This window comes from Talaromyces amestolkiae, assembly GCF_001896365.1.
Source record: "Talaromyces amestolkiae strain CIB chromosome Unknown scaffold30.1, whole genome shotgun sequence".
NCBI lineage: Eukaryota > Fungi > Ascomycota > Eurotiomycetes > Eurotiales > Trichocomaceae > Talaromyces > Talaromyces amestolkiae.
The window spans coordinates 1-21,731 of NW_024468066.1; the positions used below are offsets into that span (position 1 = coordinate 1).

General features: G+C 44.0%; 6 protein-coding genes across 6 annotated transcripts; 3 read left to right on the forward strand and 3 right to left on the reverse strand.

Moving 5' to 3' along the window:
• Positions 1 to 3,416: 3,416 nt before the first annotated feature.
• Positions 3,417 to 5,174, reverse strand: BHQ10_010166 (uncharacterized protein; the record flags this gene model as incomplete). The annotated part of the gene is made up of 4 exons (XM_040872766.1): positions 3,417 to 3,762; positions 4,377 to 4,567; positions 4,620 to 4,978; positions 5,027 to 5,174. The coding sequence occupies 4 exons, from the start codon at positions 5,172 to 5,174 to the stop codon at positions 3,417 to 3,419; spliced, it is 1,044 nt and encodes a 347-aa protein (XP_040738668.1).
• A 310-nt stretch (positions 5,175 to 5,484) lies between these two features.
• On the forward strand, positions 5,485 to 6,450 carry BHQ10_010167 (uncharacterized protein; the record flags this gene model as incomplete). Its single annotated transcript, XM_040872767.1, has 1 exon — positions 5,485 to 6,450. One exon carries the CDS (start codon positions 5,485 to 5,487, stop codon positions 6,448 to 6,450), a length of 966 nt encoding a protein of 321 aa, XP_040738669.1.
• A 3,226-nt stretch (positions 6,451 to 9,676) lies between these two features.
• On the reverse strand, positions 9,677 to 10,612 carry BHQ10_010168 (uncharacterized protein; the record flags this gene model as incomplete). Its single annotated transcript, XM_040872768.1, has 1 exon — positions 9,677 to 10,612. One exon carries the CDS (start codon positions 10,610 to 10,612, stop codon positions 9,677 to 9,679), a length of 936 nt encoding a protein of 311 aa, XP_040738670.1.
• A 425-nt stretch (positions 10,613 to 11,037) lies between these two features.
• On the forward strand, positions 11,038 to 12,918 carry BHQ10_010169 (uncharacterized protein; the record flags this gene model as incomplete). Its single annotated transcript, XM_040872769.1, has 1 exon — positions 11,038 to 12,918. One exon carries the CDS (start codon positions 11,038 to 11,040, stop codon positions 12,916 to 12,918), a length of 1,881 nt encoding a protein of 626 aa, XP_040738671.1.
• Positions 12,919 to 14,526: 1,608 nt separating this feature from the next.
• On the reverse strand, positions 14,527 to 16,480 carry BHQ10_010170 (uncharacterized protein; the record flags this gene model as incomplete). The annotated part of the gene is made up of 2 exons (XM_040872771.1): positions 14,527 to 16,239; positions 16,310 to 16,480. The coding sequence occupies 2 exons, from the start codon at positions 16,478 to 16,480 to the stop codon at positions 14,527 to 14,529; spliced, it is 1,884 nt and encodes a 627-aa protein (XP_040738672.1).
• A 2,269-nt stretch (positions 16,481 to 18,749) lies between these two features.
• Positions 18,750 to 20,891, forward strand: BHQ10_010171 (uncharacterized protein; the record flags this gene model as incomplete). The annotated part of the gene is made up of 9 exons (XM_040872772.1): positions 18,750 to 18,965; positions 19,026 to 19,325; positions 19,382 to 19,435; positions 19,495 to 19,866; positions 19,922 to 20,152; positions 20,238 to 20,469; positions 20,527 to 20,606; positions 20,663 to 20,753; positions 20,809 to 20,891. The coding sequence occupies 9 exons, from the start codon at positions 18,750 to 18,752 to the stop codon at positions 20,889 to 20,891; spliced, it is 1,659 nt and encodes a 552-aa protein (XP_040738673.1).
• Between the last annotated feature and the right edge of the window lie 840 nt (positions 20,892 to 21,731).

Here is a 21,731-nt window from a genome sequence, read left to right on the forward strand (position 1 = left end):
AATTTAGTTTTTCTTTAAAATATACAAAGCTTCTAAAATAATTAATTATTTTAAAATTATATTAATCTTTATTACTAATAATATAATTATTTATATAAGATATAAATTATATTATAGTATCTCTAGTAAAAAAGCTAGTAACTATTATAATTTTATTAATTTTAGTAGTAATTTATTTAATATTATTTATAAAATAGATTTATAGCTTTACTAAGAAAATTTTTAGAATTTTTTATTTTTTTAAGAATAGTTTAATTTTCTCTATTTTAATTTTTTTCTAGRTAATATTATTATTAGTATATATCTTTACAACTTATTTTTTAAGTTTTTTAATTTTTACTAGGATAGATATAATATTCTAATTATTAATAGTTGTAATATTACTAGATAAGTAAAATAGAGTTATAATTAATATTGATAGTGCTAGCTCACAGATCTAAACTCTAAGAAGTACTAGTATTTATTAAGAAGTAGTTATTGCTTTCTTATTAAGATTTCTCTTTTATAATAAGGGTCTTGAATTATTATAAATTAATAATTTATAATTATCTAGATTAGAATAAATTTGTTACTTAATAGTGGTTAGATGGTATTCTATTTAAGAAAGAGTAATATGTCTAAGTAATAATAAGAGAGCTTTAGTTAATTAGATCTATAAGTAATAGTATACTTAAGATTAAATAGTTAATTTAAGATAATAGATTAAAACTAAATATATAATAAATGAGTGTTTTTATATACTCTATTATTAATATATCTATTATATCTAATTCTTAATAACTGGCTCTGATGGATCTGATTATAGCTATTATATCTATTTACTAACAAGCAGCTCTGATGGCTCTGATACCCTAATCCTAAGGTTGTGGATAATCCTTTGTTCTATCGTACATTAGCTTCCGTGCATGGGGGCCTGATTCATTGGCTGTGACTTCTTGGTTTCTCTGACAAGTATACTTAAGGTTAAATAGTTAATTTAAAATAATAGACTAAACTAAATATATAATAAATAAAGATTCTTATATATTATAGTACTCTATAGTATTAATAAAGAAACTAGACCAGTTCTCTGTTATTTTTATGTGCTCTAATAGAAAATGTCTCTATATTCTCTGTTATTCTAATCCTTAGCAGCCTATACTATAGTTTATATAACCCTTAAGTCTGTTTCTAGCTGTTCTTTTGCTTTAAGCTATCCTTTTAGCTTAAGCTATGTTTGGCTTATGTTAAACCTAGCTTGTGCTAATTCTTTATTAGATCTTATATCAATCTTGCTCTAAGCTGTATTTGCTCTAAGCCAGACTCTAACTAGGTTTAGCTTGCCGTGACCCTGGTCACTTATCTATTGGCTGTGACGTTCTCAATCTTCTGACATATATATAGAGGATCTCTACTTATATTACACACCTCTAGATTAGCCCCTTTTAGATCAGATAAGGCAGCACCTTATATATATTCCAACATATCTTTCCCTAAGCAATATTATAGAGAATGCTGTAACCTAATATAATCTTATACTATTTACAATTATCGACAAGCACCTCCTTCCTAGACATTGCATTGATATTGGCGCCCATCTCAATAAGAAGCCGAACTACTACTATATTAGGAATTTCTCAATTACACACGACTATGAGCAGCGGCTCTATTATAGGTTTAGATATCTTCGCAATATCTATTTAATTACACCACTCATAGTCATTAAATTTGCACGCGGATTCACGGATACAGACACAGTTTAGAACATCTAAGAGACTAAGACATGTAAGGATAAATAGTATAGATATATTAGCCCAGTTAAGTTCAAGATTATCCATATTTGACACTATTTCTTCCAGCACTTTATATTAACAAAGATCCACTAACTTTTACAAATAAGAAGCCCGCGATCGATTATGATATTCAACCTAGATTTACTAAGTGTTGAGCTTAGTATACACTCTATCATAGATAATATTTTACTTTCTAATTAAGACTTAGAGGCAATCTAAGCCTTAATATCTAACCCTTTAAGAAGGTCTATACTAGAAAAAAAGTAAAACTTTATTCATAATAATATAAAAAGGTATAATCTCATTAATAAAATACAGCATTATAAAATATCTTATAAATAAATAATTGTATATCTACTACTATTTACTTTATAAAGAATTAAAAAAACTAAAATTTTATATATATAGATTAGATCTAGCTATTATTATATATTATAACTACACTATTTATACTCTTTAAAATTATTAGCAGTTAGTAACAAATTAACAAAAATACTACCTAATCTTTTTCCTTTAGTAATACCTTATTAAATATCATCCTTTACAACAGCTCTCCACCACCATAATTATTTAACTTCAAAATCAGCACACACCATAATAAAGGTATATTCATATTTACCAAGTGAATTAAGATCAGCACTAGTATCTAGTAGGAAATCAACACTCTCAAAACAACCAGCGCGGCAAGCGTAGTAAAGCACTATATCATCCTCTATACTTTTCTAATTAATAAACACTTCTAATATAGCCTTTTCTATATCAGCAAGTCTTGAAAGAACAAGGCCAATGACACCAGGCTTTTAGGCGCGAGCTGCAACATGGAGCACCGTCATACCCTTATTCGTGGTTCCGAACACATCTTCGCCAGCATTAAGAAGTTTGAAAAATAATCCTAATCTTTTTCTAAGATTCCAGGTGTGCACACAAAATCATCGTGGGAGCCCGATAGCAAGTGTACTTTCTCCGCAAGGGCCAAGCAGCCAAGGGTGTTCATTTTTAACTGTTTCGATAGATGAAGAGAGACAAGGTACAGCTCTAGGTTGAAATTGGAAATTAAATAGTGACTGCACGTGTGGAGATACGAAGTGGACTTGGAAAGTCCGGCGATTGATAATATCTCCGTGTTGTTTATTTCTTCGGATTACGCATCTGAAGAGGCTAAGAGGCAAAAAGGCTGAAAGCTGCCAGACCAAGTCTCATTTCCTCAACAACTATGCTGACACGTACCCTCTCGCCCGAATAGACATTTATTCCATGTTTGGTGGTTTCCGAGGAATTCCCGAATGCGCACTGTCGACAGGATCCTGCCTCGGATTGCTAGTGGATTCCTTTTGCTTTCTTCAGTTGGAGGCTCGGAAGCATTCTAGGTAGGATCTCATTCTGTGGCGTGCAGAGATTAAAATCGTGGGAAGAAGGAAAAGAATTGCCCACTCGCTCTTAGGGTTCCCCAGGAATCTATGACTAGTACTTGGTTGATAGGTGGGTATTGTGGAGAGGCACCCCGCTTACTCGCTTATTATGGACTTTTCCACAAGGGTAAATGCAATCTTTTAGAAAATGCTGTTCTTTTATCTATGTAAATAAGATCTCATCTAATAGCCCTAGGCGTGCAGCCTTACTTATAGGCATGGTGTGCTCTATTTCTTATCTGCCTACATAGCTCTTGAATTGCCTCGCGGATACCTTGTCCTCATAAAGTTGATCAATCTCCTCGGTACTCAGTCCCATGGTGTCGGGGACATAGAAGAAAACAACAAGAATCATAAGGAAAGAAAGACCAGCAAAGGGGAACGCAGTACGAGCTCCAAGGTCTCCCGAATCGACATTGTAGATGTAAGGGACAACGAATTGTGTGACCCAGGCTGACAGCGTTTGCGAAACGACTCCTATTGACAGAGTCTTTGCCCGTAGACGGTAACTAGATAGTTCTGTAGCGATGGGCCATCCAGAGGCTTGGATGAAACTCGTTTGTAGCGAAATGAGCAAGTTCCTGATCAGATGAAAGGTGTCAGTTAGTAGGGTAAGGGTACTATATGGAAAACGAGCTATCTCACATCAAAACAGCAATAGCCCAGGTGGCGCCTCGTCCAGGTGCGTAATAAAGGCAGCCAATAACCAGAAGGAAAACGAAATTGAGACAGCAGCCGGCAAGTAGAATCCTCTGTTGGGAAAAAAACTTGCCGATCTGGCGAGAGAGGATAATTATGATCGCTCCCAATGCAAAGCCACCTATTGATATATCGAAGATGTGTACCGCTGGAAGACCGAGCGTCAAAAGAAAATATATTGACTGAGAGAGAAAAGCGGCTCCTCCAAGATTCGCTGAGGCATAGAGGAAGGCCACGATCGCAGTGCGCTGGAGATTATTTCCCTTGAAACAGTCAAAATAAAGTTCCGGTAGAACTCCTTTGTTGGGCTTGCTCTTCCACAATAATTTTCTCGAGATAAGCCAGACGGTCATCAATGCTAGATTTAGAGCTATAAAGCTTTTGCATGACCTTTTTGGCCGCATCCTTGCGACCGCAGATGAGGAGATAAACGGGAGATCCAAAGTATAAGTCAGTAAGAAGGCTGGCTCTATAGTAATAAATACAACGAACTTACTCGGGAGCCAGTAGGAAAGCAATCAGCATGAGAGCACCGGGTCCCCACTGAATTGCAAAGACATTTCTGAAGGCTTGCTGGTCGAGATAGGGGACAAAAATTCTGACAATACCAAGGCTCAGACATTGCATAAGAACCATAAAAAGAACAAAGCTAGCTTGGACGGAATTCCGTAGCCTGAAAGGCGCAACCTGGAAGATAAATGAATAAATGTGCGATTCTGGAATGCATGAGCAAGCCTACTTCAGATGCATAGGTCATCCCGACAGCCATGCTTATACCGATAGCCAGACCACAAATCATCTTACCAACCAGTAACACCACTCTTCCCTTGGCTGTGTAGAGTACCGCGGTTCCGACGAGAGAAATCAGTCCAGCGATAACGCCGGGCCACTTTCGACCGATCCTGTCGCATAGGGGTCCACCAGCAACGGCGCCGATGGCTTGCAACAGAGAAGTCATTGATACCCACAATGAAGTCCAGATGGAGGGAAGGGAACCGTCGGCACCAAAGTAGATGATGAAAGACGGCATTGCAATAGTAGAGCCATTACTGATTGAATCGTAGCCAAAGTTCAACGCAGCGGTAAACGCCGCGCTGCCTGTATTTTATCAGCATTTATTTTCAAACGCAATGTAAGGCATCTGACATGCAAGGATTGCCATTGGGTGCAACTGTATCGTTTTCCATACGCTCAACTCGCGCTCTTCATCCTGGATGCGACGTCCTTGTTCCACAGCATCTTTTCCTGCTTCCTCCACATGAGCGGAAGCCGCCTCGAGGTTCTTCTCTTCCATTGAAAAAAATAAATAATAAATTGAAGATGGATGAAAAGGTCCAAATTGGAGTATTGGGTTGTGAAGAAAGCTGGGGAACAAATCGGTCTTCTATAACTTGGGAATCCGGGGTCTGCACGTTCCGCTTGCCCGGGGTGTTGGGGTCGGCTTATCCGACATGGGACCTTTCCGGGGTAAAGTATCCTCCGCAGGATTATTACTACATATCATGTCCTGACAAGCCGACACTGTTCAAACACCATGATAAAACACCCACAAGGAATAAGAGACCTCATACCAAATCAGCACACTACGAGTAAGTCAGCAGGTCATGGCGCTTCAAATTGATCCTGAGTTGGGTGCAATACTGAAGGCCAGAGCTGGCGGTGTACCCCCTTTTTCAGCTGTTGACCCGGCGAATTTCGAGGCCAAGAGGATAGTCCATGCACAATTGATGTCAGCAGTTGATCAGCGTTTGTCAATGCCAGATGATATCGAGATATCTACATTTCACGCCCGCGCTCTTGAGGGCCACGATATACCGATTTATCGCTTTCACAGTCTGAGCGACAACGACAACTCAAGCCGACGTTCTGCAATCGTGTACGTCCATGGCGGTGGAATGGTCCTTGGCCGTGCTCTCGACCAGAAGAATTCTCTAGCTATCCAGGTGTCATGCACAGGCGTCCAGGTCTTCTCGGTCGAGTATCGACTTGCTCCGGAGCACCCTCATCCTACTCTGGTAGAAGACGTTTACGCTGCGGTCAGCTGGCTGAGCACCAATGCTGAGCAATTTGGGATTGATCGCGCTCGCATTGCTGTGATGGGAGAAAGCGCAGGAGGTGGAATCGCCGCGGGTGTTGCTCTTCTGGCCAGAGATCGCGGGCTCCATCCACCATTGGCAAAACAAATCCTAATTTGCCCCATGTTGGACGATCGCAACAACAAGCCCGTGCCAGAGATAGAGGCGTTTGCTATATTCAAGGTTGAAGAAAATATCCGATGCTGGAGGGCGGTATTAGGCCACAAGTATGGCACAGATGAGGTACCATGTTATGCAGCGCCGGTGCGGGCTGAATCGATACAGGGTTTGCCTTGTACGTATATCGACGTTGGAAACTTGGATATTTTTCGCGACGAGATCTTTCTATATGCTTCCCGGCTAGCATCTGCGAATATACAAACGGAATTTCATCTTTACCCGGGTGTCCCGCATGGGTTTGACGGCATTGGCCGAGATATCACGATAACAAAGTCTGCCATGGAGAACAGGAAGAGGGCAATCATAAGTTTTTAGCAATGGGAACAATCAATTGACACGCGACTCTTTAATAACACATACGGTATCCTATAGAGATTGAACTCCTTGTAAACGATATAAAGCCTTGGAGAAGGCAATGCGTATTAATGAGAAAAGAAAACGTAGAAATGGCCTGAATCTTTACACGCGCATTGAACAGACCAAGGAAAACTCTAAAAATTCGAGGAACAGCTTGATCGTTTCGTCAGTATTGGTTTAAATGGCTCTGAATCAATAAAAACAGGTCTACATGTTGTAATACTGCCAATGTGGATTATGAACAATGCATATACAAAGTAGCTTACCTACTGACAATATCAAGGGGATAAGCCAACCCAAGGTTAGGGCAAAGGGTTAGGATTCATCACTAAGTTACTACCGTCCCGCGAGGGGACGCTTATAGATGTAGGAAATAAAAATAAAAATTCCCAAAAGCTCCAATACTGTAGATGCCGAAGTTTTGATCTCGAGTCCAACATAGCGGAATGTGCGGAACCAGAAGGGTTCATAAACAATTGTCGTGTTGATTGGTGTGTTAGGTCCAACATTATAATAATCATCTTTACCTATTAAGGTCCCTAAGGGATCACTTTAGTTACTTTTAGAGCAAGCGAATGGGTTGAATATGGCTAATAGCTGCTCAAAGCACTCTACACAGCGAATCCGGATTTTAACTGCGGCGCTCTGGCGCATATGAATGTTAAGAAATCTAGTTATATATATCTTAGCTACAAAAATAATAGTGATTTTACAACCTGTTTCAATTTTTACTGCATTGTTATACTAAATAAGTTGGTTCTAGGCTTTAATACTAAATATATCCGCATCACTCTTTACCATCTCTATAAATTAGGCAGATGTCTTAAGCAAAAAAGGAATCTGCCTTTCGGTCAGACATCATTAGTCTAGAATCAGTAGCATCAGAGCCTTCATTATAGATCTGACAGCCGGCAACCATTCACTATCATTAAAGCCCATCTTGATCCAATTCTAATCGCGCTTGGAGCTATTGACTTCCTCCTCGATAGACAATATTAAGAGCCCCAGCGACGGATTCTAGGCCGGCGATTTGCCCATGGTTATAGCTTTGTCTATCTTCCAGTGCCAGCTACTATTCGTTCCGACTTCCGACTTCTTCGTTCAGCACCCCTATATGTATATGCACATGTCTTAGATAGAAACTTACTAATGTATCAGAATGCACAATCACATCAGGCTTAACGGCCCTAACAAGTGACATATTCCCCGGGAAATGCGCAGAATAGCGCAACACGCGCATCGCAGGGGTGTTGGTGCCAACATACCAGAACGGAGCAATGTTTACATTGTAGTTTGTGTATACTATTTCAAAGAATTACAGATTGATAGTCGGTGTACGATAGACCGAGGAGCCCCCGCAAGTTTTGTGCCAGCTTTTAGGACCCCGGAAAACCCGAACAATTGCTCCAATGCTTCACGCACAATGCCATCGTCAATCAGCAGAATTCAAAGCTCCATAAACCGAGTCAAGTTGGTTCAGATGAATGACGCCTATATTTCTCGCACAGCGCCAGCAGCACAAATGTTGATCCATTCCGCATCTCCTTCTTGGCGCAATCATGAAATTCTAAAACCCCATCATCCGGGGGTTTGCACCTGACCCATGTGTGGTCCTAGTTGATAGCACTTTTTATCTCGCAAAATCGTCGTTTCACTTCTTCCCGGGTCTGCTGGTGTACGCGTCTCGAAATCCGATCGATTGGGTACACATCGGTTCGTATTTCCTTTCTTGGCCTACCCAGGCATTCTTCCACAGCATATTCTCATAAGATCGTGGAATTCAGGAAACACAATCAATAACCCCAGCCAACTCTCCCTAACTCGAGCTTGCGTCGATGGCTTCCCCATCGGTGACGGACAGGCCATCGTCGCTGCAACCGGGCTCTTTGCGCCGACAATAAGACACCATAGAGGTGTTTTTTACATTGTATGCACCAATGTTCGCAAAGAGGAAGATCGCTTGAACACGCAAAACTTTTATATTACCATCCGCGATATCTGGTCGAATCAGTGGAGCGACCGATCTACTTTGACTTTGAAAGAATAGATCCCAGTCTATTCTTTGACGAGGATGATTGTGCCTATATCCAGGGATCATATCATGCAGGACCCCTCGGCAACCCCAGGTGTTCAATCCGCCAGTTCGAAGTCGACATCCTCACGGGTAAACCTCTATCCAAAACCAAGACGCTCTGGACAGGCCATCTGAGTCAAGGAGGTGTCAAGGGCCCACACATTTACAAGATGGCTACTACTATCTATTTGTCGCCGAAGGCGGAACGTGGCAGCGTCACTGCATTACGATTGCGCGTTCGTTAGAACAACGTTTTTTAGAGAGTTCTTTGCCTGTGGCCAGCCTGTTGACACACTAGCCACCTCTGAAGGTGCATCATCCTTCTAATTGGTGAAATCATCATGAATGACTTCCGCAATGCAATCTCCAATCCAGGCGAATAGTGAGTCGGGCTGGTCTCGGCGAAGCCGGTCTTCGATCGGCCAGGTCTTTTCCAGCGTGCGTCGAACATGGGAGCGTTTGCATATTTGTTCTTCACCCAGGAGATCGATAAAAGGCCACTCGTAGATAATACTAGCCCGGATACACAGCAAGATAGCGGCCCTTGTCATGCCCTATAGGCAGACGCGTGGTGGCTGTGGGGAAGAACTGTTCAGAGGAGCTTGCAGCCAGATCGCGATATATCAGGAAGAGGCGGTAGGACAGGTGATATAACCGGTCTTGACCGATTTTCAGTCGTGACAGAAAATCCTGCAATGTAGGATCTGTTCTAGCCATTTTTGTGATTTTTGAGAAGCTGTCACATTTGTTTCTCGGCCGTTTTAGACACTGAAAGAGACTTGCATTTTGTTTAGTTAAGCAGGGCCCTTGCAGGAGCTTTTTTGGGGTTCAGCGGGCCTTCCTGTAGGGCCAATCTGGTGGGCCAGCAAGAGAAGTGCCTTGTGTGTCACTTCGACAATGCAACCTTAAGAGAAGGTAGTAAATAAGGGATAATAGTAAGATGACAAGGTGTGTGACTGATCAGGTTCCAGCGAGTGGTTCGATAGATTGCCATCCTTGATGTGTATAGCTGGTGAGGTCACAGAACTTCCATTCTGTTTTATTTCAGGTACATCCAAACCAAAAACAATAAAGTAAAATTTATATGTATACAAAACTTTATATCCTCAATCACGCTGGAGGCCAAGGAAATTCCCCCCAAGGCTTGCCACTAGTCTCCCGGGCCAGGTCTGTCAAATTCTTCCACGTCCACAAGTCTCCATTGGGATTCACAAGCGTATTGTCATTCCCAAGAGCCCCAGCACTATGGTTGATCTTATTCTCCCCCATCAAAAAACGTAGATACGGCGCTGGATCCCACGACGCCTTGACCGTGACCTCCTCTTTATATTCCTCAAGGGGAGTTTCAGAAACATCAATCTGCCCAGCCCCGCCATCTTTCATAATCTCGGCGATCTCCAGGAAACTGCGCGTATCACCACCAATATGCACGGTGTCGGGTATCTCATTCCTAGCCAGCGTAGCTAGCGACGCAACCACCCTCCCCACATCTTCAAGCGCGGTAAACGAGATGGGCGATCGAGCCGACCCAACGCTCTCGTATCGCCCGTTCTTAGTATCAAAGCCGAACCACGGTCCGATACTATCCTCGATAAAGAGCCCGCAAAACACGCGACAGATCTTCGTGTCGGGAATCAATTTCTGCGCGAGAGCATAATGCTTTTTCTTCGTGTCCCATTCGAGATGCACGAAGTCATGGACGTAATGGTCCACGCCGAATTCAGAGGGGAAGTAGACTTGGATGTCGGTGTGTGGGAGGGCCTGGAGCAGCTTTTCCTTGAATGAATGACCCGAGGGGCCGACGGTGTTTACGAGAATCTGGACTCCACGGAGCGCTTCGACGAGGTTGTTCTCGTCGTATTTTCGCGCGGTGTACTTCCCGCTGTTCTGTAGTGAGTCTGGAGAAGATTCATTGCGGGAGAGGATGATGACATCAGAGAATTGGTTGTTAAAACGAGGGGAGAGAAAAGCAGATGCGACGTGGCGTCCAAGGTGGCCGGTAGCGCCGGCAACAGCCACGACTGGTCGAGAGATGGTGGAGGTCATTTTTTTTAATATTTTTTGATTCTTTATCTTTGTACAGGATTCCGAAAGGACTTTCTGCGATATAAGTAACTAATCTTCCTTGAATTGATAAGCCCGAATTAAGTTAGATCAATGGTTGGTCTAATTATTAAAACTGAGCGGAATCAGTCCGCGGCGAGTAGCCCCACTTTTGGCTATATTAGACATTCTGATTGACTCGAATGTAAGTTTGCTCTCGTTGCAAAATGGCCAAACACTCTGCTTAACCAATCATCGCATATATTATGGATCTTAGTGGGTGTTTTGTATTCTTTTAGGGCTTTGCATGCCAGTCTAGGGCAAGAGTATATATGTAGATCGAGCAGTCCTACCTAATATCACTCCATCAAGTGAATTAATTTGAAACCTGACGGAAATCTGCATTCTAATTTACCAAGGCCACGTCAATGGCTGAAATTCCCTGTTCCTCCCGACTCGAAAGAGTCCTCCGATACCTCCTTCAGCATCAGAACCAACCAGCAACACATCCAGAATGCCAATGCACCCACCACCAACACAACAGTCCAGACTGGATCTTCAACGCAGATACATGGTCCCAACTCGAAACCCTCCGTCGACTACTCTGCCAACGACCAGCACTCCCAAAATTCCCCGCTGACATTCTAGAAGACATCGAGGTAGTCCTCACCTACTGGAATAGCCACAATCTCCTCACATCAACCAAACAAATCATCCCCCGCATCACCATCCAAAGCAAAAGCTCAACCGCCAACTCTATCAAAATATCCTGCTGGAAGGGCGACATCACCACATTAACCGATATAACCGCCATCGTCAACGCAGCAAACTCCCAACTCGAGGGCTGTTTTCGCCCTAAGCATCGCTGCATCGATAACGTGATCCACTCCGCCGCAGGACCACGACTCCGACAGGCTTGTCACGATCTCATCCAGGCGCAGGGGTACTCTGAGCCCATCGGTTCTGTCAAAATCACACCTGGCTTCCTCCTGCCGGCCCAGTACATCCTGCACACCGTCGGCCCGCAGCTGCATCAGAACGTCAAGCCGCAGGCGCACCAGCAGGCGCAGCTCGCGTCGTGCTACCAGGCTTGTCTTGATAACGTGGAGGAGTTACCCCCGCTCGATGACGGCAGGAAGGTTGTTGCTTTTTGCTGCATCTCGACTGGGCTGTTTGCGTTTCCGTCGGATATGGCAGCAAAGATTGCTGTGAATGCCGTGCTAGACTGGTGTGCGAGACATCCCAAGACAAGTATAACGCATATCATCTTCGATACCTTTCTAGACAAGGATTGGGGTTTGTATCAGGATATCTTGTCCAAGTTGCACAGCTCTTCCGAGATAGACATCGAGATTATGGACTGGGATTATACCTATACCCAAAAAGCACTGCATCAGCCATCCACCCTTTCTCCCTCCCTCCTCAAAGCCCGCACCTGGCTCCGCCAAGCGCACGCCCTCATCATCTCCGCCGGTGCAGGCCTCTCCGCCGCAACAGGGCTGGACTATACGTCCCACTCCCTCTTTGCAACCCACTTCCCCGCGTTCTTGCCCAAAAAACTCCACACCCTCTACGACGTCTTTGGCTACAATGACTGGGACAGCCCCGCCCAGAAATGGGGCTACTTTTTCACGCACCTCGACATGGTGGCGCGGTGGCCCGAGGCGCAGTGCGAAGTGTATCGCATGCTGCGCGTGCTGGTGTCCCGCTTCGAGGAGGAGCGATGGTTCGTGCGCACGAGTAATGCGGATGGATTCTTTGTGAAAAATGGTTTTGATCCAGAGAGGATATCGACGCCGCAGGGCGGGTATCGGTACTTGCAGTGTGTGACTAAATGTAGGCCTGGTGCGGTTGTTGAGTCGGCGCCGTTGGTTGAGCGCGCGGTGGAGGTTGTGCATCCGGTGAGTCAGATGCTTCTAGATGAGGGGTTGGTGCCGAAGTGTGAGTATTGTGGGGGGGAGATGACGCTCTGTGTTAGGGGGGGTCCGTACTTTGATGAGACGCCGTTTCGGGAGGGGGAGAGGAAGTGGGAGATGTTTTTGGGGGGTTTGGAGAGTGAGGGTGGAAAGGATGGACATGCTAGTTCTGGCTCGGTGGTTATTCTTGAGTTGGGTGTTGGATTGAATACCCCAGCTGTGCTGCGATGGCCGAATGAAGATTTGGTTGCTGAATCGGAGAGTCGACCGTTTCGGCTGATTCGTGTTGGGATGGAGGCTTCTGGCTGTGTGCCTTGGGAGTTGGAAGAAGATGATCTCGCCGTGGGTATTTCTGGGGATATTAAGGCAGCTGTGGATGTGTTAGTATCGTGAGCATTCGAGAAATGCTACACGTTCTAGCTTTTGCAGGCTATTACGACGAGAATGAAAGTTCAGATGAATACTGAAATCAGATAGATAAACGAGACATTCATTAATCGTAGAAACTGCCTACACCAAGTCGCTAGGAGTGTACCTTGCTATCCGCCAGCCTATGCGGATTGTGCAAACACCACTGGCGAATGGAAGTTTTTGCTTTCAGAAATTACGCGACATTGAAGGCGTGAGCGTACGCCATGAAGATCACGCTGGGGGAAAGAGGGGGTGGGTTGACAAATTCGTGACGGGTCTGAAGGCAGAAACTTGCCGATCATGCAGGAAAACAAGAGCGACTTTATCCCGGCCCAAGAGGGCAAGGGGGCGAGTTGGCACAATTAAGTGTCTTCTGTCCAGATTGGCTATCGAGGGAAAGGGGCCCACTTCATGATCGATCCGGGAAGTAAACTATACAGACGTTGCAAACATTGTGCAAGAATCCCAAACATGTAGTATTGATACTGTAGTTTCAACCACGATTTACTATGTACATACGCCAGACGGGTACCGTATGCTCAGTGGGTCAGCGAGATTTAAAGCCACATCTTTCTAGAATAACACCCTATCTTAATTTATAATATTATAACGCATTAAACTGCTACTAATTCAAGAACAAAAAACCTTAAAAAAATTATCGAAATTAAGAGAAGAATTAAATTAATAATTAATAATTTAAAAAATCAAAAAATTTATAGTATTTATAAAGCTATAAGAATCTATACTATTCTTTATATTACTCTCTAGAATTAATTATATAGTATATAATATTAATATATATAATACATACTAATAACTATAAATTAATCTAAAATAAAAAAGATTTACTTATTAAATAAATTTTACAAATTTCATGTCTATTTTGGTACAGTAGTACTGAAAGTGATACATGGTCAACGAAAGAATCACTAATCTATGCCACCTAAGTATAGCATTTGGGATCGAGCCAAAAACATTACAAGGAAGCGAGCTAAAGCTAGATGGTCATATCCCCCCCAACAATAGCGAGACGTAACAGTATGGACCATACCGGAGCTAGCCGCAATTGAACAACCGCCATCTAACCTCACTTACTTAACATCCAAAGGAGTTCAACAAGCTGTGAGGTTGAGCTCCTCGCTGCCAAGCAAGACAGAGTTTCTGAAGTTGGAATACCGGTATTCTCCGACAGAATATTTCTCGGATATTTAGCAACGGCAAATTTCTAGACGTTGAACCTACCGGAAATAAAAATTCGCAGAGACGCCACGGAGCCTAGATTCTAACATGTCTGTGGTATGAACAACCGAGAAGTGAGTGGCTTTCCGTGGAGAATACTGTATACATGTTCAATGCTGGACTGGATCCTGATGAAGATGTGGGTTATACTGGCCAATGGCGATGCGTCAGTCTACCAGTATGCATATACCATTGATGTGTAAGAAAGATAACTCTTGATTGTACAACTGCTTGATATTGATCTCGATAAAAATCTACCTTTGAAATATGCCTTTGCCCAAAAATATTCCCTCATATTCTACGCTTATACAGCTAATTAGGCACAGTGAGGATAAGGTACCCTCATATCGACTATATGTATTTTGACCAGACTCTCATGCCGCCATTTCCACCACGATTTGCTCTGAGAAAAAAAGGTACATATGTTAGTGTCTTCTCCACCGAGCTGTACGCCCAAGGAGTCGAGCGATACAGGCTTGATTGGCTATTGACAATCTCTCGACCATGGGCAATGATAGGGACGACACCATTCACCGAGGCGATTTCTAGTGGTTTGCCTTCTGAAAGAGGCTGGTCGGTAAGCACGACATTGTCCACGTCCACGTCGTTGTCAACATCCTCTATACAGTATACCAAAGGACCTCGTAAGATGCAAACCTCGTCCTTGTTGGTCTTGGGGTTGGTATAGACTTTGCGAGCCTCCATATGGAATTTCAACTTCACTTCAAGTTGAGACGGCGACTGGATATAGAGGTATCCGTCCTTCTCTTCGCCAGATACGGAGCAGGTATATCCCTTGGCCCAGCCAGGAATTCGTAGGGCCAGAGTAGTCGTCCCTTTGATAATGACTTCGACGTCGCCTGACCAGGGCATCTGGGACTTTTGAGAGATGACAATATCTGTCCCGGGAACGTTGAATGAGCTTCCGATATAGTGATGAATGGCCACCAGATGATCATCGAAAGAATATATCAGAGTTCCAAGCAGCCCAAAGAGTTTTGCTACATTGGGCGGACAGCACGCGCAATCTAACCAGGGAGTGCGGACCTTAGGCTCACCTGTGTACGTTCGTAGCGGATTTCCGTAATAGAATGTCACACCGTCCAGACCAATGGCGCCCAAAAATCCATTATACAGACCGAGCTCCATGATATCTCCATATTCGGAATTGAGTTGTAGTCGAAGGAGTCGTTGACACCATATGATCATTGCAAAGCAAGCACACGTTTCTGTATAACAGATGCCTTCCTTCTCGGTGTCATAGAGAAAGTAGGAAGGTCCAAAGCCTTCCCACTGTCGCACGGCGCCCAATCCTCCAGTCACGTACATCTTTCGATCGACCATATCTCTCCACAGTCGGTCCACAGCTGCTTTCACATTCTCATCACCTGTTAAGCGGTAGAGGTCTGTAGCTGCAGTAACATAGTACATAGCGCGCACAGCATGGCCTTTGAGTTCTGACGCTTCAACAAATCGACAATCCGCTTGGTGGTAGCCATAATCTCTCGGAAACTGATACCAAGCTTTCATCTCAAAGAACATGTTGATATACGGGTCTCCACCGCGACGGTGTGCCTCGTAATCAAAATATATCTCGCCCTTATCGTCGTGTCGACCCCGTTCCATCAGAAAATACTTTGCCACCTTGAAGAAAAGCTCCTCCTTTGTCAATTCATACAGCCGAAGAAGCCCAATTTCAATCTCCTGGTGTCCAGGATACCCGCGCTCTTTACCAGTCTCTTCTCCAAAACGCGAATCTACGTGTGCGATTGCCTTTCGCACCGTCTCCAGCAACTTGCCACTCTTCGTGAGAGTCTCGTATGCAACGCAAGCTTCTACCAGATGTCCCAGGCAATAAAGCTCATGCATGTCACGCAAGTTAGTCCATCGACCTGCCAAACCCGTCACTGTGTAGTAGCTGTTGAGATATCCATCTGGATGTTGCGCACTGCGAATCATAGAGACTGCCTCTTCGACATCTACCAGGAGAGACTCATCTTTCTCTAACATAAGAAAATAGCATGCCGCCTCAACTGTTTTGAAGATATCACTTTCCCAGAATATCTGGAGGGAAAAGAATTTAAGCGTTCAGCCTTTGAATAAAGGAATTGTATAAATTTTGGGCTCAACTTACTCCTATCTTCCTCGAAGGATCTGGTTTCCATGTCAGACAGTCCCAGTATCCCTGTTCTTTCTGTCTCTCAATCATTGCCGGCACCGTCTTCTTTTGGGCGCGCTTCTGGATGGGAGCCCAGAAGGCTGAAGTGACTTTGACATGGTCAATGGGAGCTTGTTCGAGTCTCATCTTGAGTGAATCAGGCTGATTGAAGATAAGTACAGAAATCTGTGGCATTGAACATGGAAGATACGATCTCGAGCCTTGCTTAACTATCTACATTCCTCCTCACAACTGTCACATGGACTGGTGGTAAAGTTACGAGTCATACCACTATTTGGTATTTCTGGCTAGCCGCATAGGTAGAGCTGTCTGGAAATAGGCGATACGTCTAACCTTGGGTAAATTTTCCATATTGTTCCTGTATCTCAATGTCTCTTTGAATGGGTTAATTCAATTTGGGGCAAACTCTCATAGTTTTAGATAATGTTCCGACGGGTATTTGAAAGGACAAACAATGCATATTCCCTTTTGATGGTGGAAAGGGGAAATAATAATTAAGAACTTGGGTAGTCAGGAGCTTCAAACCTTCTGTCTGAATGAAAGGATACTTGAACTATGCAAGAATCGAAGACAGGAATAATACTATCCTGAGTGTCTTTATATGTCTCCATAGCTGGTGATGGTTGTTGCTCGCGTGGTGGCTGGCACGCTCCAACTGCGATGCATTCCCCAGCAGTACCGGTATGGAGATATATTCTGGGGTACTCCCGTTGGAGCATGAATGCTCGGTTGTTCAATAGCTTTGCAGGCTTGGTGCTATCTATGTCTATCCCCAGAAAAATATCCGCGGAGATTTATTTCGATGCCGCAACTGGCAAGCTTACCGCTATCCAATTGGAAGAATACTCCAAAACAGCCCACGGTGGGTGCTCCAGAGCAGTACGTAAACTCGAGCGTGTACGCTGTACTCTGATCCTGTTAGATGTACTGCACTTTACGATGTGAAAAAACTTTCAAAGCAACCCGAACTTACACCAGCAAACAACGTTTATGTGCTTTGTCACTTGTTTGAGCTTAGCAAATAGCTACCTTAGGAATCACCTCCTATACTTAGAATCATATACGTTTCGTACTCTCCCAGCACGCTCTCTACCACGCCCTGTTACACAAATCATATAATTTATTTTCTTATGCTCTAATTAGCCACTACACCCTAGTGAATAAATATTTAGCTTCAGATAAGATATCCGCGGTCTGGTCCGGTTCAGCTAATCAAACTATACCCGGAATGTGCGCTTTAGATTAGTGGTTCCGGTTCGGGTTGTGTCAAGTTTTGCCACATGGCTTTCCATTTGTCTTTTGAGAAAGGATTAGCAAGGGCTGAAAAAAAATTTCCTGCAGAAGTGACATTGAATAGAGCTAAGAGCTAGAGGTCAAGAGAAGTGTGCCATTTATCTAAATAGCTAATCTAGTGCATGCTTGTCTCTTACATGATCAGAAAGATGAGCAAACCATAGACAAGAAAAAGATTGAAAATGTTAGAAGCTAGAAGCACTGGAGTAGCTATATGCAGGTAAGCCATTAGAGACAACTATGCCATACTGTCCTGGGATATAGATATGCCATAGGGGAACCGCTAACGCTATCCCCTCGTCCAGGAGCCAGGCACAATTAGCGTATAAATGAGCAGGTAAGCTACCATATTAAATACAAACATTCTATTCGATCCTGCTTGTAGAGCAGTGTATTCATACAGCTTTTGTAATTTATTCTCACTAATTCTATTTAAATTATATAGAATGGGAATGGATCTAGCAATGTTGAATGACGCGGACGCTAGAATAATAGGATAATAAGATATAACCCATTTAAAGCACTTAAATCTCCGTACGGAAATACGTATCACGTACGGAGTACGTTGTATTTAGCATTGAGTGGAGCTCTCCACAACCCCAACAACTTTGGAAATCAGCTCTTAGCTCATCAGCTCACCCCATATGCTACTTATACTAATTCGTATAAGAGCCTATTGGCCAGGAGAATCCATATTGGCCAGGAGAATCCACACATTTACTAATTTGTATTCTTTGTGCCAAGGTGCTATTGTGCCTGGCTTGAAAGATCTTTGTAAATGACAGTAATAACTTAAGGAACCGCGAGTTAGACTTTTTGTTTAGACTGCGTATATTAGTTCGACTTGGGAAAACATCCGCGGTAAATATTATGAAGTTAGTTAGAGGCCGGGGTATTGGGTCTGGGACACTTTTAAACCGGGGGTCATTTAGAAGCACTAGCCTTGAATCTTTCCGGGGTTCGCTCAAACCTTGCTGATGATGCAGCTCAGCCGTAGTCTATTAAGATAGCTTTACGGCCACGTTAGTTTCAAAGATTTTGTAAGCTGTAACCACCTGATGACAACGAATTAACAACAACGCAAGTCGAACTTTTATGCGATATGGGTACAGATAAGGCTATCGCGAACGAGCGAGGGCTCCAAGAGCACGGACAAAAAGAGTATGAAGCTGCTGTGCTAGTTAGGGAGGCTCAGGCCTCTGATGCTGCGGATCGAAATTTGACGATTTGGCAAGCGCTGAAGAAATACAAGAAGGCTGTCCTTTGGAGCACGCTTCTTTCAACAGCCCTGATCATGGAAGGGTACGACGTTGTCATTGTACGTTATGTCTGTTACCTTGGCACGTTTTAGAGCAATACTTATGTCTTGGGTGAACAGATCAACGGCTTCCTCGGTCAACCCCAGTTTGCCGAGAAGTTCGGTGATTTCAATCCGATGACTGGCAAGAAGGAGATCAGTGCCGCGTGGCAGTCTGGACTTTCCAACAGCGCGCTTGTTGGCGAGCTGGCTGGCCTAGTCGTCAACTTCTTCGCAACAGACCGATTTGGATGTCGTCGTACCTACATCTTCTTCATGATCTGGTTGGCGTGTGCCATCTTTATTTCGGTATTCGCTCCTTCGCTATCTGTCCTTGCTTTCGGCGAGGCCATGAGCGGCATCTCCTGGGGTGTTTTTCAGGTACTACAACATCTTCCTGTCGTTTTGTGCAGAAGACGAAAAGCTGATTGTAGTAGACTCTTACTACAGCGTACGCCTGTGAGATTGTACCGACTGTCTTGCGTCCTTTCGTAAGCTTCTTCATTATCTGTGCAAAGCCGCGATTCATACTGACTGGTTCCGTCTTCAGGTCACCGGCTACGTCTGTCTCGCATGGGGCGCGGGTATTCTACTCTCGTCTGGTGTGCTGCGAGCTGTGGTAGACCTGGATGGCTCACTTGGTTGGCGACTTCCATTCACTCTTCAATGGGCCTGGCCAGTCCCGCTTCTAGTAGTGGCCTTCTTTGTCCCCGAGTCGCCTTGGAACGCTGTGCGCCGTAACAGGATTGAAGAAGCACGGAGGTCCTTGATCCGCCTACGATCTGCTGGAACCTACACCGAGGAGGATATTGACGCGACGCTGGCATACATCCGTCATACCACTGAGCTTGAGAAGGCTGAAACCGAGGGCGCGACCTTCTTCGACTGCTTCCGCGGAACAAACTTACGGCGCACTGAGATTGTAAGTCGATTCGAGCATCCCTGCTAATAAACGCAACGCGCGCTGAACGTGATAGAATGCAATGACCTGGACTTGCCAGATCTTCGACGGAAATCCACTCACTAGTTATGCCGTCGTCTTCTTAGAGGCTGCCGGATTCAACACCGCACAGACCTTCGACCTCAATATGGGCGTCAACGCGTGTTTCGTCGTCGGTCCTCTGATCTGCTTCTGCATTTTATCTTACTTTGGAAGGCGTACTATATATATGACTGGTCTCAGTGGCATGTTCATTATTCAGGTCATCGTAAGTTGAGCAGCCATTCAATTCCCCAAAGAGACAAGCCCCGTTCAGTGTAGCAGCTAGTAGACGACTGATACTGACATTCCAGATCGGTGCTCTTGGGTTCAATATAAGCCACTCAACTCAAATGGCGATCGGCATTCTCTTGGTTATTTGCACCCTGGTAAACACGGTTTTCATGGGTGCAACTTGCTACCCGATCGTCGCCGAAACGCCGTCGGGTCGTCTACGTTACAAGACGATTGCAATCGGTCGATTTACGTACAATGTTGCAGGCGTCATTGCAAACTCCATCACGCCCAGAATGTTGTCTTCGACTTGTACGTCATTTATTTTCAAGGTCCCTATGGTCAGTATTTGAGCTAACATTAAAACAGCTTGGAATTGGGGTGCCAAAGCTGGTTTGTTCTACGCAGGCACGAACCTCCTCTGCCTTATTTGGTGCTTCTTCCGCCTTGTATATCTTCCCCTTCACGTTCGTTGTCAGCATATATGAGACTGACAACCTTCCAGCCAGAAAGCAAAGGCCGCTCGTTCGGTGAGTTGGACATTTTGTTCGAGAAACGGGTTTCAGCCAGAAAATTCAAATTCACCGCTGTCAATGGTACAGTTTTTGCCCTCGACCTCCAAAGAGATATAACTTACTGACTCCTTTCTAGAATTCTCTGATAGTCCGCTCTTGGCGGAGAAGACTCTTGACGACGATGCGAAGTTCTCGGGTAATGTTGAGCACAAGGAATAGTCTGACTCAGTTTGAGAGAGGGCAGAAATGCTCGATATTATCAGCCTGTGCCTCGCGGGAATCTCGTGTCATGTAGTGTAAATTTAGTACCGTCTGTATTACAAGTAATTTACTACACGCCTGCTCTATAAGATATTTTTTTGCATTCCATCACTACTGGCTTCTCTCCAAAGTACATACCTCAGCGTAGTGAAGAGTTTGGACCAACTCCTACGGCCGATTCGCAGTCTCTATATTGTAGTGTGCAATCTTGAAGAGATCCTGCGTAGCGTGCTTTAATGTTCCTTCATTTTGCTTGTAATTCTGCTACAAACCGAGACCTGCCTCTATCCGTAGCACAGGATGAAGAGCATGAATCGTCCCGCTACAGGACAGATCTATAGATTTTAGAGGAGTCGCGTTTGCCTAAGTTATGAATGCTCAGTCTATATCTTCGCATTGAAAGAACGATGTACCCTGTTAGTTCTACAAAAGCTATATATATCAGTTTGCAGGCAGGTTATACACTTCCCAGAGTTGTTTCTGTATTTGTTGAAGAAGTCTCGTCAGGTTGATTCGGCTGAGTTTTACACTTCCAATCACCATGTACCGTTTTCATCGCGGTCAACACGGATTGATCGACAGTTAGTAGGCAGGGATTAATTTTACCCGCAGATAATTTACCCCATACTGCTCGGTGTAGTTTTCCGTTGATCTCCATCTACTTCCCCGTGAAAAAAATACCCGACGGGCAATTTTGATATTTACTGTACCAGCAGTAAACCCTCATGTATCTAGGTACATAATGTAAAACAGAGGTTGTATCAATATTGTCTCCGACTCTTGACAAGATTGGAGGGC